Below are 19521 nucleotides of genomic sequence, written 5' to 3'. Positions count from 1 at the left end.
CCTTTATAGGAAGCGTAGTGCCAGAATACATGCCTCAGTGTTGCAAAACGGGAGTTGGTCAGGAAAACTTTGAAGTGTCGAGGTGCTTCATCCTGGCAAGAAACAATTACACTTCCCGCTAGTCTGTAAGATTGTTATTAGGTGTTGGAAATATGAGGTTAGGCCCATGTAGGGTGATGCTGTTTTTTTTATGCCGATGTATTTAGAATTTGTGAGCAGTATAGTCCTTGTGTTACTTTTGCTCTCTGACATGTGTCTGCTCTCGTTTTGTCACTGCTGTGCAGTGCAGCATGCTACTTTGCATCACTGCACAAAAATATGCTTGGGTGTTTATATCCAGTGCTAACATTTTTTTACACCACTTAAGGAGCAGCGCTTTGGAATGGTACCTTGATTAATTCCACAAGGTTTTACCATGCATTGGAACATCTTTAGTTCTCCAAGCTTCGTTCATGCCAAATGTATAAGGTGTAGTGCACTTTCTTGCAGTTTAATGTTAAATTCAGTGTAAACTTCTCAGTCGTACGGATTGTGAACCTTAGAGAACCTTGCAAAGTGCTGGGTAAACCAGTGGTGCACTGTCGATGACCTAAATTTAATTCCTGCAGCGTAAATTCAGGTGATGTCATGTGTTTATTGTGCACTTCTTTCTTTCTTCCCCTCTTTTCATTCCCATCACCCCTCGTTCAAAGCACATTTCAGTGTACACCCAGAGTGAGACATTTATCACGTTCTCACGCTCCCGTGGTGACATAACACTCGACTCCAACACATGTACTTTCCATGCGGACAATCTTTATTATTCAGCACTCCTGTCCTATCTGGCCTTCCCCACACTGGCATGCACCTAACGCCCTCCTGTGTTTGTTCTCTCCACTAACACCTTCCCACGACACTGCCCCAGAGCTAGGTCTGTTGTAGCACACTCTTTCACTGCCACACCCTCATAACAGTGCCTTTCCTTTCTTTGTAACCTAACCAACCTGTGCACTGTTAATGACCGATGCGAAAACCTGCAGGAGCTGACCGAGAAGAGCAAGGAGGGTGAGGTGCTGCTGTCCCAGGTGCGCGAGCAGAGCCAGGCCGTGTCAGCCTGCAGCTCCCCGCAGGGCCAGGGGCTGCTGTCGCGGGAGCTGCAGGGCCTGCAGGAGCTCCTGGGCAAGACACTCACCTCGCTGCAAGAGGCCAGGCGCAACCTGGAGAACACGCTGCAGCAGTGGGGGGCCTATGAGTCGCACCTGGCTTCCCTCACCCAGTGGCTGTCCGACACGGAGGCTGAGCTTCGCATCCCACAGATGCCGGCGACACTTGCCGACAAAGAGGCCCTGTCTGCGCGTGGAAAAGTGAGTGCACCCTAACTTTGGATGCGGGTGTGTTGCATAAATCCAGTCTCTGTGCTACTTTCCTTGAGTAGCTTGTTAGGAGCATAGCAAGGCTGGCACCTACAACAGTGTTAAACATTCTCTCAAGGCGGAAAGCTGGGCTAGTTGGTGTTTCATCATGAATTAAAAGACTAGCGCATATAACAAAGACACAGACACAGACACAGTCTTTATTATATGCGCTAGTCTTTTAATTCATGATTAAACATTCTCTCTTTGTGCTGCACAGTATTACTGTGCTGCACAGTATTACAGTATAGTTCATCAAATATTGTGCATTGTTAGCCGGTGCAGTGCATTGCATAGTGCATTGCATAGTGCACTGTAGCGCAGTGTGGGACTTCAGATGTAGCCGTGCTACTTGGGTTGCATCACTGTAGCATTGAAAAATTTGCTACTTGAAAGCATTGAAAAAGTGCAGAACACTATGCCGTAGTGTTATGTAGCATAGTGCAGTGCAGTGTACCATAGTGTACCATAGTGTGCAGTATAAAGTATGTTCTAATACAGTACCTTGTACTAGTGGCATCATTCTATCACGGTTTTAACAAAACTGGCACAGTAAGTGATGTTATGTTTGCTCTACAGAAGCTAAGTCATTAGACCAGGATTTCACTACGGTGATTCACTGAAATGCAGTGCATCTGAATACAATGAGGCTGCACAGTGCAGCCAGGCTTTGGCTGTGACTTTGTTGCTCAAGTTCATTCAGTGTTATAATATACTGGGCTCTCATTAATTCAGACTTGCCTAATTCAAACTTCCAGTTTATTTCATCTGATATTTTGCTCTCATCAGCATCAAATGTATTAAAAGCTCCTCCTGTTAATTTTAACTCCACATAATACAATCAAATTTTCAATCCCTTTCAAGCTAAAATTATTGAGAGTCAACTTCACAATGACGGTACAGTGCAATGTAGAGGAGAATGGTGTGACTTGTGTTAAATAATTGTACATATTATAGAGCCCAATGTGAGGCACTGCGGGAGTTACTTTAGAAAGAACATTAGTATGGGTGGAAGAGGGTTTGTTTTGGTTGCATAACTTACATTTGATCATTATCACATCATGACTGCTTTACTAGTGTGGTAAAATACAGTGTGGTTCGAAGTTTATTATACCACAAACCAAAAGTATAAAGCATGTTGTATTATTCTATTACATAGTAATAATATGATTGGGCTAAAAACATTATCATTTAATTTGTGTTTGACACTATGAAAGTCTTTTTTAAGTATCCTTTGCCAGTGGCAGTGTCTCACTGCTTCTATCACACAAAAGCCTGCAGTGATGCTTTCTTGAACTTGGGAGTATCGGCTCAAGGGGCACTCTCCTTTGTTCTTAATAGCGCTGGGTTTGGTTTGTGTATAGTTATGTTTTTCACTATTCAGATTAATGGCTGACTGTGCATGTTATATATGGGCCACATGCTTTACTATTAAAATTCATATGTGGTTTAAAACAGTTTTAAAGGTATGTCTCATTAGAACCTTGTATTTCAGTATTGCACATGCCAAGTTTGCAGACTTTCTACATTTAGTGCATTTTTATCCTTCTTTTGGATAATTCAGAGAGAAAACTAGCAGTAAAGAGGTTATGCTCGCAACAATACTTCTGTGGCATCTGTAATGCAGCCTTAAATATCTGTCACATTGTCTTTCTGCAGGAGCTGCGAAGTAGGATTGCAGAGAAGCAGAAGAGTGTGGACAGCTTCATCGATGAGGCCCACTGCCTTCTCCAGCTGTCCGGTGTTGAGCTCGTTCGGGCACAGATGTCACAGTGCAATGCCAGATACCAATCCCTGGTGGCAACCATCAAGGTATGCACAGCAAGTTACCTCCATGTCTGATTGTACTTTGTTATACTTCGTCATGCATACTTTATACGATGGTACCAGTTCATTTCCCAGAAATGTTCTCGGCCCGGTAATATTAGGCATTGCGCAGCTTTTGCTTTTTGCTGTGTTTAATGCTTTTGGTTGTGAGGGCAAATTAAACCGCATAGTATAATTTTCTTTCCATGCCAAGCTCTAAAATCAGTGAGAAAAAATTGTGCGCTAAAAGTGGTGAATTTGTCTGGGCCCAAATCTCATGGCAGCTTGTCATGATCTTTACCTTTGGCTCATGATGGTTGACATTTACTTATAGTACTCTTTCCTTGCAGCAGTACCTACTTACGTCATGCTTCTTTATATATTTTTTAGCCAATTAGCCACTAATTTATGGAGAAAGTGTTTCTTTATTCACCTATTGTGTTCTTGAGCGGTTGCCCTGCGCTTGAAGACATAAGTTTTTGTAAATCACGAAACATGTGTTTGTTGATGCGGTGAAAAAAGAAAGGTAGCGTGAAGGCAAAAAAAAAAGACAGTCCGCCTTTTTCACACGGCCACTTACTCTGCACATGCATGCCTCTTCTCGTGGAGCTCCTCTGGTTGAAAACAAACCACCAGCTTCTACTGCGCATGCTCACTTCATGTTAGTGACAGGTGCAAGCGACAGATGGCGGCAGCTTTCAAGCGCACACTTGCCACTTCGGACTACTTTGCAGGCGCCATTCTCGTCTTGTGAAATTGGACTGCGCCTGCTTCGCGCACGCAAGTTTGTTTACGACCAGTTTCTGGATAGCAGACGAATTTTTGTGCACTCTCTAGAGGGTTCCACATCTTGTGAAAAAAATGGTCCACATCTTCTGGAAAAAAATGGTCCACATCTTCTGAAAAAAGAATCTTTGTTTTCAAGCAGCATTTTCACTTTACTCTGTCAAAAGAATTCTCACCTCGTGGTCTAGGCTAGAAACCTCACATCCATGTGCCTTCACAGTAACGTTGAGGGGAAATGTGTTCATTTAAGTACCGTCCAGATTAGGCTGAATGTGTTTTGTATATGTAATTGTGAATTTGAGGATGTTGTGGCTCAAGTAAATTTGTGGCTGCAGCCGAATACTTGAATATTCTTTCCACTTCTGCTCCTCAGGATTTGGCTGCCCGCTGGGAAGGAATGGAGAAAGACCAGCGGGAGTACGAAAAGGCCATGGCTAGCTGCAATGCCTGGCTGAAGGAAGCAGAACAGTCGCTGAGCCAGATTCAGAGCGACTCCGCAGCACCTGAGGAGAAGCTGACTCGACTGGAGGCGAGTTATTGGCTTTAGCCATGCACTTTTATATATGTCTGGCGGTTTGCACAGCTGTTCTCATGATGTTTGCACTTGCAGACACTGATTGTGGGCAGGGTCCATGGCCAGCAACAGCTCAACCTGGCATCTCGCCTCGGAGAGCACCTTTACCAAGATACTGCCGCCACAGGCAGAGACCAGGTCAGTGTATACTCTCTTCTGTCTATGTACCTTGTTTATGGGCCCTAGCACCACAGTAACATTTCTAAAAGTTGAGCCCATCCTTGAATTCAGTTTTTGTGCAATCAATCAATCAATCAATCAATCAATCAATCAATCAATCAATCAATCACTCAATTGATCGATCAATTCAATTCAATTCAATCAAATCACCTTTATGTAATGTCAAGTAAGATGTCAGGATCACAGTCGAAAAGCTGTAGGAAGGCTTGACTGAGTGCCTGTGCCTATGTATGACATCAGTGCATGTCTCTTTCACTATGGGAAACTGCGGATAGCTGACATTATTTTGGTTAATCTAGAGGCATTCATATGCAGCATTTAAAAAATTGCTCTTATCCCTGTCGTATATAGTACCTAAAAACTTAACAGTGATAGAATCAAAGGGCATTAAACTTTGCAAAGCCTTTAGCCAGGAATGCGCTGGAATTTTCTGCGCAAGAAAATTGTGCCAGAGCTTGTTTGTTTGTTTGCTTTCAGGTGCGGCTTGAACTTCGGGAACTGCACGAACGATGGGAGTCTCTGGAGTCCAAGATCGCAGAGCTGCAAAAGCAACTGCAGCTGCAGAGCCATGCTCGTAGCAGTTTCGTCGATTCCCTAGGCCAAGTAAGTAAAGCTAAGTTTCAGAACTCCTCGGCCTCAGTGGTTGCCTTCCATGGTAAAACTGCAAATTGTATCATAGGGACAGCACATGAAAAACTGGGTAAACTAAGCTACATTTTGGTTAAGACGTTTGGTATGAGCCGAGGGTATTAATTTGTATCCCTTCATTCTCTTTTCTTTTTTCTCTTCTTTCTCTCTTCTTCCTTTTCTTTCTTGGCTTGGCTTGGCTCTTGATTTTGCTTGCCTTGGCTTGACGCCCAAGTGGACTGGCGCCAAGCCAAGGCAAGCCAGCCAAGGAAAAACTGCAACGGGCTTCAGTTACATGACTCAGGCTGGGCTGTCACTAACAGCTCTCGCCGTAAAAATAATTAACGAAAGGTGTAGTTAATGAATGCCTAGTGGAAGGAATAGAGATTATTCTTTGCAGCTCATGATCAAAGAGGGAGGTAAATCTGCATGAATTTTCCTGTTGTGTAAAGTACAAAGCGCATTAGCTCTTGTTCTTGTAATGAACAAAATGTTAAATTCAGTGGACACACTCTTGTGCTTTACTGTTTTGTTACGAAATGATGTGTCACAATATTTCTTGGTTCGCAGGTTCAGATGTGGCTTGACAATGCTGAAAAAACCGTCGCTGAAGCTCGAGACAAGCTTCCAGCCCTGCAAGAAGCACAAGGCCGCCTACACTCGCTCAAGGTAGTCACTGTTGCTTTTAATGTGTACTGTATTTTGTTGCAATGACAAAAGCATACAATTTAGTTTTGTTGCTTGTTTCATTTAGAATGAGCGTAGATTGAACCTTAGCCAAACCTATGCTGCCAACACAAAAACGATAACAAAATAAATAGAAAAAGTCCTCATGCAATGACAGTCATTGCAGTGGTAGAAATTGTACAAACTAGGCAATACATTGATCTATTACATGCCCATCATGCTTGTAAATTTGTTATTGTTTTGCAAAATTTGAAAGTTTGTGTTGATGGTGAGGATGTCCTCACTGTATTCACTGCATATTTTTGAGCTTGGAAAGACTGATTTCTTTTTTTATTTGGGGGTAAAAGAAAGCAAAAACTGATAACTCACTGAAAGAAAGAAAGAAATCAGAAAGCGAAATGTAAAATTAAAAACCAGGAAAGCAAGGAAATCAATTCTTTTTAAGCATTTAGAAATTATCCGTGCTTCTCGAATGGCCCTGGCCTCTCTGTTGGTGACATGTGGTCATGTATTGAAGGTACTTCAGGCATTAATTAACATGATAGAATGCTTAGTTACCTTTATGATGCTGCCAGTACCTGTTGTCCACAAAATTTCTCTAAGTGTCGTCTAGTTATGCAAAATGTCTGAACCGTGCCTTTGCCTTTGTGCAGCTGCTACAGCAAGAAGCAGTGTTGCAAAGACGGCAGCTAGACTCGTTGGAAGAAGCATCACGAGGTGACTCGTCATCTAAGGAAAGCCTCGAGACTACATCAAACCGCCTCTCCATTCTCACTGAAGAGCTGAAGGTGCGTACTTCTAGTGCAATGTGCTGCATGTTGTTACGTAGAATGGTTTAATCATGGTGCTTGACTTGTAGGAATCGAGTAAGTAACGTGGTCATTAATTAAACGAATGAGGGAAGTGAACAGTTGCTAATTTTAGGAAAAACAAGCAGTTCTTGTTTTGGGTTTGCTGGACTTTCTGGCCTTGGATTTCAGTGCATAAGGCTTGAAAACGAAGTGAAAATAGTAACTAACGGCCTCGGTCTGTTGCGGATGGCTGCTCTGCCAACTGGGCTGGCATGGTTGCCGTCCCTTCCTTCGCATTCCTAGCTGTTTATGTTATGTATGTGCGACCCAGTCTTAGGACCACTAGGCAGCACTGGCGACAGGGGCAGGTTCCCAGTGGCTTTTCTGTCGACCAGGAAGCCGCTTTCTTTGAGCAATTGCTTGTCATGGCATAAGAAATTTTCAAGGTAAGCGAAGTGATAAGCCTTGTGCTATAGATTGAACATGAAATCCTTTCACAAAAGTTTGTTTTGCTTGATGTGTGGTGCATGGGAAAAGCTCAGTTATGCGGGAGATCTTGAATGTTCGTTAGGCATGGAGAAACTGCGCTGTAATGTTACTGTAACTACTTTTTCGTTAGCGTGTGTCCTTTCTGCTTCAAATATACTGCAACTCTGTCAGTTTTTACTGTTGCGCTTAAGAAAAACAAAAACAAAATGCATGCATGCCCTATAAAAAGGTCGAGCCACCTAGGAGGCTCCTGCTTCCTTATCTTTCTTTCACCTTTGTTTAACTGAATGGGGGCCCATTTTTAGAAGGCCTGACCCAAGTTTCGAGACGTAAACCAGACACCCCTTGCACCCCTCTGCTATAAATGAAACAAAGAAAACAGCTGGAAGGTGCACTTAACCAGGCATTTGTTGCACTAAGCCGATGTAAATGAAACAAAAAAGGGAGAGAAGCAACTGAAAGTTGCAGTTGCAAGTTTAGTTTGTCTGTGGGTGCTGGTATTCCCTTTCGTTTTTATTTTTACCTACGCTGTAGTTTTTTTTGTGTGTGTGTGTGTGGTGATCGAATCCCCCCCTGCCTTTCGCAGACGCTGCTGGCGAGCCTCGAGAAGCTGTCGGCACTGGCGCAGGAGCAGCGGGAGCGCAAGGAGCAGCTCACCGCCTGGCTGGAGCAGATGCACGAACGACTCGACCTGTGCCGCGACGTCACTGGAAGCCGACCTGTGCTCAAGACCCGGCTCGACAAGCTTCAGGTGGGGTGTGCTTGCTGTCAGGAACTTCTTGCTTTTGTTCTTAGCCTGCACCATGTGACAGGCGTTAAGTGGTCAGGAGGCACTGTTATCGCACCTTTGCTGTGCCTTTTCTCGAGCTCTTCATCCTTGGCAGCTTCTAAATGACCTTGGAGGGCTCTTGTTACATGAATGGATATTATGTGCTGCCAGTGCCTGCTTTATTTTATAATATTTTTTTCTATCTTTGAAGAGAGCATGTTCACGAGCACTTTAAGATGAAAGAAATTGGAAATGAAAGGCATGGAATTGTAGCGCAGCAGTGCCACGTGTACTCTTGAAGAAGAAATAAAAAGTGAGAACAGCCTGCGATGAGGTCCGACAGGGAAAGCAACGTTCACCAACTACGCAAACCTTCAATTTAACGGCTTCTTTAACTCCCGTGGTGCAATCCGTAGCGTATAAAAAAGGGCAGTCGGGAGCGACGAAAGGCAGTAGTCCCTGAGCTACAAGGAAGCGTTGGCCCTACCTACCCCTCTCTTCCCTAGGTTTGCCATGGACCGTCGGAGTCAGCATTTCGGTACTGGTGCCCACCAGAAGCCCTCACTGATCCGACGGTTTCCTGTCGAGGCAGTGCAAATATCTCATGCTCAGACCCACAGACTTAGCTTTGCATCACCGGTTCCACACTGGAGCTCTCGTTACTTCCACGACCTCCAATCAGCTCTCCTAATTGTTCGCGGCAGCGGGACCTGCGTTAGTGTTTTATCCCCCTAACCCTAGGTTAGGTTAGGTCTGTTCTCTGAGTTGCACACTCCGTCGCAATCAAAGGTGCTCCCTATTGCTCGCGACAGCATGGTGGCATACAAATGGCTGGGCACCACGGGCATATCATTTGCTGCACCAGACATGTGCTGGCAGTGTTGAGAAGGAAGGGTAAAACTTCCGGAAAATGTAAATGACAGTCTGGACATAAAGTTTCTCAATGCCTTGTTAGTGCTATGGCATAGCTAATAATAATAATAATAATTGGTTTTGGGGGAAATGAAATGGCACAGTATCTGTCTCATATATCATTGGACACCTGAACTGCGCCGTAAGGGAAGGGATAAAGGAGGGAGTGACAGAAGAAAGGAAGAAAGAGGTGCCGTAGTGGAGGGCTCCGGAATAATTTCGACCACCTGGTATAGCTAAATTCTGAAGTTGGGTTTGAGGATGTATGCACTGGTGAGCTGCTTTTCCTGTCTTTTTATTTTTCTGCTGTGTTATGCACTATAGTGTAAAATAAGAAGGCATAGGATTTTATTGTCTGTTCAAATTAGCCAGGTTTGTACACTACCCCCCATTTTTCACCTGACAACCTTAATGTTGCATCTTCTGTTTTGTATAGCGCAGCACAGCTAACACGGATGAAAGAAAGATACACGACTGTTTTGTTTGTTTGTTTGTAATGCTGCGCTATAGAAGGCGGCCAAATGGATTGTTAACCTGCCTTTATTGACACTTTTCTTTTTTTGCGTCACCCCAGGAACTGGAAAAGCAGCATCCCGAAGGGGCGTGCAAAGCCCAGGCCCTGGCCGAGTGCACGGCCTCACTCGTGACATTGCTGACGTCGCGCGAGCGGGCCTCCCTGGAGCAGGAGAGCGGCGCACTGGAAGGTGCAGTGGCGCGGCTGGGCACCGAGGTGGAGCAGGCGCGGCATGCGCTGTCAGCGCAGCTGCGCCTGTGGGACGCCTACGAGGAGCACTACGAACGACTGCTGGGCTGGCTGCAGGGCGCAGAGCAGACCGTGCAGCAGTTTGCCCTGCAGGCCACCCTCGACGAAAAGAACCAGCAGCTGGAGAAGTTCCAGGTGCGCACAGTGCTGAAACTCGGGAAATGAACTTAATACTTTAATATTGGACTTAGGTATTATATCCCTAGAAGTAATTCATGTTAATGCAAATTGATGAGGAACACGCGATGCTCCTGAGATCATTAAAATCGTCTTGCAATGCATATAATTGTAAATAGAAAAACTATTGCGACCACTTCAGCTTTGGCTGTAGGTGCAGCCTTCCTGAGCTGTTAGTGGCAGCTGTTTTCTTACTGTGCCACCATAGTGCACAGACTGCACAAAGTGTACATTGGAGCTTATTTTTATTCAAGTTGTTTTGAGTTTATGATGTCAGCTGCTGTAATGAAAAAGGCATTTCATTTACAACAGCTTTTTTGATATGATGATGCTCATCATTTGAAACTAAGATGGCTTGTGTTGACATGTTATGACAGAGCGAGACCGATGTCGGCACTTATGATGATTGTCACTGGCATTACTGCTGATTAGTACCTTCACTGCTGTAGCTGCGATTGCCTTACAGCAAGAGAAACTTTGCAGGCATTATTAGATTAGTTTTTTGGCTCATTGCTGATGGTCCCTGCAAGTTATATCACAATTGTTCATCAGTCTATTTGAGTGTACTTCCGGGGCCAAAAGTAACTGCTCCCTACCCCTCCTAGTTCTGAACAATGCTGCACTGCACGCAGGCATCATCAGGTGGTGCCCATGTGCAGTGTGGTACGATTCGTATCTTGAAGGGAGGGGGGGGGGGGTGTAAGTTAATTTTTGTCCCTCACAGTGCTTAACAATGCCAGCTAGCTGTTTGTTTGTAACTGACACTGTCAGTTGGTTCTTTGTGCCCATGTAAGCAGATTTGGTGGCCCCTTGGCCCGCTCAGACAGTCCCCACGTATATTGCATGGACAGCCTATGCTGCTCTTGCAATATGCCTACACCTTGTGATGCTTGCATGCTCATGTTGGACTTTGAACGTGCTGCCTGTTGCAGTGGATTCTGTGTGGCCGATGATTGATGACTCTTTCATTCCCACAGAGCCTGCTAAGCGAACTACACGCCACCGAACGAGACTTCGATTCCCTCTCGGACAAGGCCCAGGAGCTGATGGTGTCCAGTGGAGAAATGCGGCTTTCCATGGCTGTCAGCCAGCTCACTGCACGATTCCAGTCTCTGTTGGAGACCTGCAAGGTAGCTGTTTGGATTATTAACGTGAAAGCATTAGAGGTTTCGTCGACACGAAGCCCCAGCATCGCTCAAAAAGTGGCAGCGTTGCAACACTGTCGATTGGTCAGAATGGTGTGATGTCATCAAAGGCGGGAAAATACAAATGCTAACCAGGTAATAGTCAGTACTGGCACTTACAACTGCACTGAATAAAAAGTGAATTGTATAGTGTTAGATTTGAATTGAAAGAGAATTGGAATGGAATTAGAATATAACTGGAATAGAATTGGAATATAATTGCAATGTTTTTGCATTACTCGCACGTAAATTCCTTTTGTGCCTTTGCTTTGTTGGTGCGGCATGTTTTTCATTTAATGTGTTGGAGCTTCATTGCTTCCTGTTTCTTGTCATTTATGCCACCTCTGAGTGCTGTATTCTAGCATGGGCCTTTTTTATTGCTTTAAAAACTTCAGAGGCTTGTGCCGGACTATATGCACAGCAGATAAGTTTGAGCCGGAAGAATAAAATGCCCTTGAGTTTGATGGATTCAGTAACCGCAATTTAGTTAGTTGTTTTTGGCTCTAAAAATTTTTCTAGTCAAGGTAAGAAGAGGGTTTTTAAATCTTAGCCATGTTGTGTCATATGTAGCTGATGTGACATCTAAGGAAGATTGTTTCCCACATTTTTGCTTTATCCTGTTTCAATACCCAATCTTTGGTGTTGTCATTCTCATGTCATATTACATTAGGTGACCTGGGTATGTTTACGTGAGGAAATGCAGTCTGGTTGCTTGATTGAACAGCTGGCGGTGTCCCTCGCTGCTTTCAGGAATTGGTGAAGAAATGTGAGCAGCATGTCCAGGACCACTCTCAGCTTGAGAAGAAGCACGCTGAGTGTGCCAAGACCCTTGGCCAGGCACAGGAGACCTTTGTCGAGATCCAGGCTCTCCCAAGCGGCAACAAAGAGCGGCTTGCACACAAGCTTGCGAGGGTGAAGGTGGGTAACGCCAGTGTAAGCTGCATTAAAGAAAGTTAGCATGGGGGGATCAACTGATTTCCAGTCACTTTGCCAATTGATGTGATTTTTTTATTCAGTGATTACTTTTCTTACTGAACTTCTATTTGGATCAATCTTCTAATCAACTGATGAGTCAATCTTGCAATTAACCAAGCAGTAAATTAATCTTTTGTCCACTTGATCAGTTGCTTAGGCAACAAATTTTTGATTGCTGAGCCATTGTGTTGGCCTTTCAGGAAGTTGAGAAATTAATCAAATCCTTCACCCAGCCAATTTGTTTTTCATTTTCAACTAACTGTAGTCAAACGTGTAAAATTTTATTACTTACATCAAGACTAAAAATTAAGGGACAGTGATATAGACATGGGGTCTTTCATAATGCTTATGCTATCCTCTCTTCTTCTCGGCCACTTTTATGCCATTAAGTAAATTAGTTGACACTTGAATTTGTTGAGCAAAAATCACTATTTCAGTCAGCCATCCAAATGATTAGTTGGTCATCCAGTCGCTCATTCTTCATCTCTTTCTTTCCACCCGTGTGAATCAGGAGCTGCTGCAGGGCAAGAGCGAGGCCCTGAACCTCGTCAACGCCACGGTCCAGCTGGCCGATCAGGTGCAGGTGGGCAGCTCACCCGAGGGGTGGAAGGCCATCCAGGGCCTGCTGCAGCAGCTGCAGTCCGCCTATGAGGCCACCTTCGACAAGGCCCAGAACCTGGAGCGGGTGCTCCAGTCATCCCAGTTCCTCTGGTCCGAGTACCACGAGGCCCTACAACGGCTCCAGGCTTGGCTCAAGGGCCTCGCCGCCAAGGCTGAGGGGGCATCGCGCCTCTGCACCACGCTCGAGGAGAAGAAGGCTCACCTGCGTACCTGCCGAGTGAGCCACATATTTTATTTCCTATTACGGCGTCAGCTGTTATTGCCAGACCCCCCACATCCTGCTTCAGCTTCATCTTCACTGGCTTTCCCACAAAGAGAGTAAATCATTTTTATTTCTAGTTTTATATCACTTGTTCTTGCCTACCCTAGTGTTGAATGATGGGAATATCAGTGATTTTTTAAGCCGAATGCTACATAAACAACTGTGCAGACTCCGTCCCTCATAATGGCATTAAGATACCGTGCCTCTTTTAAAACAATTGTCCTGCTCTGGTTAGAAGGTCTTGCATCAGTCTACAAAGCAGGGAAATTTGCAAACCGTTTGAATGAACTTCTTTCGTAGGGAGTTTGTGAAAGTGGCCCTAACAATGAAGTTGAAGGTTCCGTTTCTGCATTCTCCTGCATGGGTTCTCACTTGCCTGTGTATCGAAACACTATGATACAAGAACACTAGCCTAAGCATGTTTCCTCTTCCTGGCTTGTTCACAGGGACTCCTTGCTGAACTTGGTGAGCGTGAACAGGCCATAGAAGACATCCAGGTGAAGGCTGAAGCCATCACCGATCGTGACAGTGAGTCACAGGAGATGCTGGAAGCTGTGGTCAAGGGCCACAAGGAGCAGACAGAGAAGCTGCAGGTAAGCGCCATGTCTGCCGCTATGGTTCCAACGCACTTAGCTGTAATGTAATGACCCTAGCTTTACCAGATGGTGATAACGCATTAAGTTTTGCTTGTTTCGTGAGGGTGATTACGATCATTTCGCACAAGGCAGTACCAGGGACCTGCGGGAGAGATATACTAAGCTGCTCTTATCTTGAGCATCGTTAGTGACAGTATTTTTGCTGAGTTCAAGGTACCGCTTGTGTTAAATAAATTTCTTAAGTTCTGTGCTTTTGCCCATCGATAATGTACTGTCAGGAACGAATGAATTGCGAACAAGAGGACTGAAATGAAATACAAACGAGGTCGAATAACACTTCTGAAAAAGCGTCTTCACACCTTCAGAGTGAAATTTAACCTCGCTAGTATTAAGGCTCCCCCGATTAAGAGCTTCTCATCTTGCTGTCCGTGGTTCAATTGTCTTGCCACGCTTGCAGCCCTTTGGTTTCTTAATGTGTCTCCGCTTATACTGAGAAGTCATGGTGCAGGAATGGGAACAGAGGTAGAAATTGACGGCCGTTTTTTTCGACGAAAAACTTGAAGAAATGCGTGGTTCAAACAGGACTGCCCCCTTTCCGAATCACACTGGGGTCTCAGCAGCCGTCATGTGTGTAATAATGCCTGTTTCAGCTAGCTAATGATTTGCTGCTCATGTTTCTGCTTTTTAGGAAGCAGTGAAGTTCTTGGAAGATGCAGTCACACAGCATGAGCAACTGAGCAAGCACTTGGGCAACGTCCGGGACTGGCTGAGTACCACACAGGAACAGGCTGCGGCACTGTCCAACCTTGGGCTGGACCAACTGGCCCTGTACAGCAATTTGGAAAGGCTCAAGGTGATCCTCACTTTTCTTTCAGCCACTGCTTGATGCCTCTCATTTGGATGAGCTGCATATGCCCCTGTTGACTCGAGGCTGTAAATAAACTACTGAGGTTCGAAGTTTTGTCTAGATGATGGTGGTGATGATGGCATGTTAAACACAGTGCAAGTGCTGGGATGAAGAGAAAAGGTGGTTTTGTTCATCTCCTCTTTTCATCGCTGAAGTTGTGGTTTTTTTTAATATGCCAGTTTTTAACTTATTATCCAATTCTAATGCCTTGCAAACTAATTGAATACCTAACAGAAGCAGCTTGAATGCTTCTTTCCTTCTTGGCAACCAGGATGAAGAAAGCATTTTGACTGGCTAAATACAACACCCTCTTCACTTGCGGTGACATAAGAACATACTTGTGACTACAGGCATCTCGAATGTCGTCTTCAGCTCTGCATGAAACGTCAAGTTTACATCTTTCTTTCCTCTTGTGTATTCACAGCGCAGTTGTGCAAATACATGTGATGGCACATATGCAGTTTCCTTGGCCATAACTACTGGAATGGAAGCATTTCTGAATCTACAAAATAACTTCTGTGTTCATGCCATGTTGGCTTTTGCAGGCTATTGAGGCCAGCTTCGGGACCCAAGATGAGGAGCTGAAGCGAGCAGAGAAGCAGCTGCCCATTGTCCTTCAGAGCACGCTACCTGCTGGCCACAATGTCGTGGTGGGAGAGCTGGATGCCCTGAAGCAACAGTGGCAGGTGAGCATCCTGCACCTTCTTGTTTTCTCTATGCCTACCTCCAAAGAAAGAAGATGCATTCCTTGTGCTAATATGTGCGCTGTTTTCATTTTTACTTCAGTACAATAATACCTGTTTCACTATCCAATTGATTAAGTATAGACATTTGTTGGGAGGTCATGAAGCTGTGCTTATTGCTCATTAGAAAAACAAGGAAAAGGGGTATTTGTGGCTTTCCTTAAAAGTAGTTTACTTTTATGCAATAAAAATTTTGATCCTCAGCAGTAAACAAAATAGTTGGCAGCTAGGTCACTGTTGTTTTTCATGTACCAGAAATACACCATGAAAGCCTGTATTATTTATGTGTACCCAAATGTTATTTGAGGCAGTTGTTCTGTATAATAAGTGAAGAAAAAATTGTGACTTGTATGTATAATGCAAGCAAAAATGCTTAGTTCGTGGTGTGTTTATTTATACCGCACTTTTTGTTTCTGCCACACACCACACTTCCACCCTGCTCTTTGGTTTCCCCTTCTTTAAAACAGCTGAGTTCTGTTGCCTGTGTTGAGGGTAAACACTCTTTCATACCATCCCAAGCGTTCCTAATCTTAATCTTAATTAAACAGAAACTTTTTTGGAACTAGATGTCACGCAAGGTGCTAAATTTATATTTTATAGTATCGTTACATTATATCCTCACTCTGCAGCAGGATTGTATGACGTCATTCTATATGTTCGTCTTGCGCACATGCTACGGATTTTTTTGTCAGTTTACTGTTTTAAAAAAAGTCATAAGTGAATAGACGCTGTATTTGTAACAAAACTTGTTTCCACTTCATCGATACCCTGTGTATTGGAAATGAACATGACCCGCCCTGGTTCAGGTGGTGAGTGACATGGTGACCCGGGCACGCGAGTCCCTGGAGCAACTTCTCAGCAAGTGGGAGGAGCACCACATCCAGGTGGAGAAGCTGCAGCAGTGGATGTCCGAGCGGGATGCCGAGCTGCAGGGGCTGCTGCTCTGCGACACCCTCGAGGCCAAGCGAAATCGCCTGGAGAAGCTGCAGGTACGCCGCCAATTTTTCAAAGCAGTGCTCAAAGATCCTCAAAGGCCTGGGCCTTAAAAATGGCCCTTAGGATCCTTTGGGCTTTCTGAGTAGGCCACATTTTTATGTTAGTTGGTGCACAGCCTACTTTAAGAGTACCTTGTGCCAGGCCTAATCTCTTTTTAGTGTAATAGCATCTGCTAGCTCTGCTCATTGAATAAGAATCAAAAGAAATGAAGAAATGAATTAAGAAGAAGAACAAAGGCCTTGAAAATTAGTAGTGGCGAAACAGTTCGTGACCTCAAGGAAATGTCTACAGGATACACTGCGGGAGTTGCGAGCGAAGGAGCTTGAAGTGGACTCCCTGACCGAGAGAGCTCAGCAGCTTCACGGAGGCCACAGTGCACGCCGCAGCAGTCGACTGGCTGACCTGGCTCTGCGGTACCAGCAGCTCGTGGTTGCTCTTGGGGTGAGTGATCCTCTTGTCTTTTTTTCTCCTCGGTATTTTTTTACCTTGTCAATCGATTGCATGAGCTAAGCAATGCAACAGTGAGCCAGTCTGTTGTAAATGTGTGCCGATACTCGCCACACTACCTCTGTTTTCTTCATTTGCTTTGGTGTGCCTTTGAAGCAGTGTAACCCTAACCAGCTTTGCACTTTCCTGTGCAGGAGGCAGTCACCAAGTGGACCCAGTACGTGAACAACCACCAGACCCTGGACAAGCAGATGGCCGATGCTCAACAGATGATCAAGCAGGCCAATGAGAAACTTGACCAGTGTGAGCTGACAGACGGCTCACTCAGCCAACTGGAAAGCAAGTTGGCTATTATCCAGGTCTGTTCTTGATGCTACTTATTCTGCTTTAAAAACTGAGCTTCTAGGAGCAAGGTTTTAATAGGTAAAACTAAAACAGTAGTTGCTTAGTAATAACCCAGCTAAAGCATGGAGAAGACAATTATATTGCTGTTGTTTACTGAAGATGTCACAAAAACTAGTCACAGTGGTATGGCGTAAGCTGTGTATTTTAGAATAGCATAAAAAAAATGCCATAAGGCTGCCCTGGTGTAAGAAAGAGTCATACAAGACCTCTGAACACCAGGCCGTAGTTTTTGAAACACACAGTACCAACCTGCACTGCAAGTAAAACAGCACAAACTGGCAGGACTTAATTTCTAAGTCCCGTCATTATGTACGGTTATAGCGGCCATGCAAGTTTATCAACTTGCTCTGCCTCACCCATCATGTTCTGCCATGGTTCCCTGTCACCACTTTTCCTGCATCTTGTGCATGCAGGAGGTGTCGCACAACAAGGATGCCCTGGTAGCACTGGTACAGGCCGCCACTGAGCAGTGCCAGACAGTGCTGGGCGAGACAGCGCCCGTGGGGCATGGACCCCTGAGCCGAGCCCTGCAGAGCCTCACCGAGGCCAAGCTGGCCCTGCTGCAGAGACTGTCCGGCCTGAGGGCCACCCTGGACCATGCTCGCCAGCTGTGGGGAGGGCTCAGCGCGCTCACCAAGCAGGTAAAGAATGGTTCACAGTTCGGGAATCGGCATTTGACTGAAAACCTACCTTATCCATCGAGACAGAAAGGCTGCTTTCTTGTTCTTGATATATTTTCATGTCGTGGATGTGGACTGAGTTTTTTATCAAGCAGTAACCTGAGCTGTCTTTATCGAGGTATTATGAGTTGTGTCACATTCCACTTCAAGTTATTTCTCATAAGTGCTGACTTCGATTGACATGCTGTGGCTTAGACTTCAGTATGCCTAATCAACACTCTAAGATTCTGTTCATGAAACTTTTGCAATTACATTTTAGTGAGATGTCTGAATGAAGTCGGTGTTCTGTGATATCATTGCCTCTCCAGGAGAAGATATTGCGGCAATAATAAAGTGCACTTCTGCGCTTTCATTTCGATTCACAGGTTCTGGCTGCCGTAGAGGGCATAGAAGCATCTTTGGAAGATGCTGGCAAGTTGCAAGAGACCCTGGCAGAAAAGAAAGCGCATGCCGAACGCTGCAAGGTTTGTCAACACTGATTAGCACTCACCTCAGAAAGAAAGCTTGTGACTTTTTTTTCTGCTCCTATTTTTAGTATGGCCTGTAAATTTTATAATTCTGTTCAGCTGTGTAACATGCAGTGCATATGGATCACCTTCAAAGCTTTCAATGAAGCAACAAAATCTATTAATTTTGCATCTTACAATATGTCAGCTTCTTCCACTTCCATCGTGAATGATGCAATAACTCTGCTTACGTGCAGGTGCTTGAGCAACGCCTTTTGCAAGAGCAAGCTCAAGTCGACAACTTGAAGTCACGAGCAACCGAACTGGCCAAGAGTCACCCAGGCAATGAGCACTCGCAGCCAGCCTTTGATGCCGTTGAGCGGTTCAAGGAGGCCTGCAAGCGTGCAGAGGTAAACTTTGTCTCCGAGGCTCAAAACATTACCGCCTCCCTGACATTTCATTTACCATAAGACAACACTTTTGATCCAGGGGGTTTCTGTATGTTGTTGTATCGTAGTAATGATAATTAGCAATGAAACAGTACACGTAGCATACGGTCGAGCCGATCTGTATTCTTACTTCGTCGTCTTCTCTCCCCCCATGCGCGTGAGTGCGTGCAGCGCACTTGCCACACTTCATCTTTATCACATATGTGTCACCATCATTAGTAAATTCATGTTGACACGAACCCTGTTGGTGTGTTGCCCGAGACTATTTATTATTGTTTATGAATCTTTTGTGCAGAAACTCGTTGAAACCACGGAGAAGGCCTACAGGAATCACCTGGACTTCAAGAATGCCTGCGATGACTTGGTGTCTTGGCTCCGTCAGCTGAGGGAGAAAGTTCCACCGTTCACTCGCTCGCTGAGTGACAGACTCAGCCTTGAGTCTAGCATCTCTGTGTTGGAGGTAAGCAGCTGCGAGACATTTTGTTAAATAAAGGGGCCGAATATTGAGAGAGATAAATAATAAAAAAAATATTGCAAGAGGGAAAGGAACAAGCATAACTGAACAGTTATGAATGCAGGCATATGCAAGGAACGAATTATTAGAGAACCTTTCTAAATTCACTGTTAACAAAGAAGAGTTATGCAATGCTTTGTAGCTCTTTAGTTGAGGTTAAATGAAACTGACTGAGCCAATCAACCGAACTGGGATTGGACCTAATACACCTTTTTTTTTTTTGTGCACTATTACTGTCTCGAGATATTTGATATAAAGCTTTCTCAGATCTTTCTCTTGTTAAGAACAAAAATTGTAAGCAGAACCAAATTTTCAGCAACTATATGTGGTGCATGTGGAACATC

General features: G+C 44.7%; 1 protein-coding gene across 1 annotated transcript in view; it reads left to right on the top strand.

The window, feature by feature from the left end:
- The window catches only part of LOC144134475 (uncharacterized), a 377143-nt gene that overhangs the window by 158440 nt on the left and 199182 nt on the right, over positions 1 to 19521 (top strand). Inside the window, exons 57-78 of the mRNA XM_077667385.1 lie at positions 1020 to 1343; positions 3051 to 3203; positions 4357 to 4512; positions 4594 to 4695; positions 5215 to 5340; positions 5935 to 6033; positions 6705 to 6839; positions 7918 to 8082; positions 9587 to 9910; positions 10930 to 11082; positions 11887 to 12054; positions 12623 to 12949; positions 13441 to 13587; positions 14279 to 14443; positions 15043 to 15183; positions 16047 to 16229; positions 16528 to 16677; positions 16878 to 17042; positions 17502 to 17729; positions 18134 to 18232; positions 18472 to 18624; positions 18959 to 19123. Coding sequence (XP_077523511.1) covers positions 1020 to 1343; positions 3051 to 3203; positions 4357 to 4512; positions 4594 to 4695; positions 5215 to 5340; positions 5935 to 6033; positions 6705 to 6839; positions 7918 to 8082; positions 9587 to 9910; positions 10930 to 11082; positions 11887 to 12054; positions 12623 to 12949; positions 13441 to 13587; positions 14279 to 14443; positions 15043 to 15183; positions 16047 to 16229; positions 16528 to 16677; positions 16878 to 17042; positions 17502 to 17729; positions 18134 to 18232; positions 18472 to 18624; positions 18959 to 19123 — 3828 coding nt within the window. The remainder of the gene's footprint in view (positions 1 to 1019; positions 1344 to 3050; positions 3204 to 4356; positions 4513 to 4593; positions 4696 to 5214; positions 5341 to 5934; positions 6034 to 6704; positions 6840 to 7917; positions 8083 to 9586; positions 9911 to 10929; positions 11083 to 11886; positions 12055 to 12622; positions 12950 to 13440; positions 13588 to 14278; positions 14444 to 15042; positions 15184 to 16046; positions 16230 to 16527; positions 16678 to 16877; positions 17043 to 17501; positions 17730 to 18133; positions 18233 to 18471; positions 18625 to 18958; positions 19124 to 19521) is intronic.

This window comes from Amblyomma americanum, chromosome 5 (assembly GCF_052857255.1).
Source record: "Amblyomma americanum isolate KBUSLIRL-KWMA chromosome 5, ASM5285725v1, whole genome shotgun sequence".
Classification (NCBI taxonomy): domain Eukaryota; kingdom Metazoa; phylum Arthropoda; class Arachnida; order Ixodida; family Ixodidae; genus Amblyomma; species Amblyomma americanum.
This window is presented reverse-complemented; position numbering and strand designations above follow the sequence as displayed.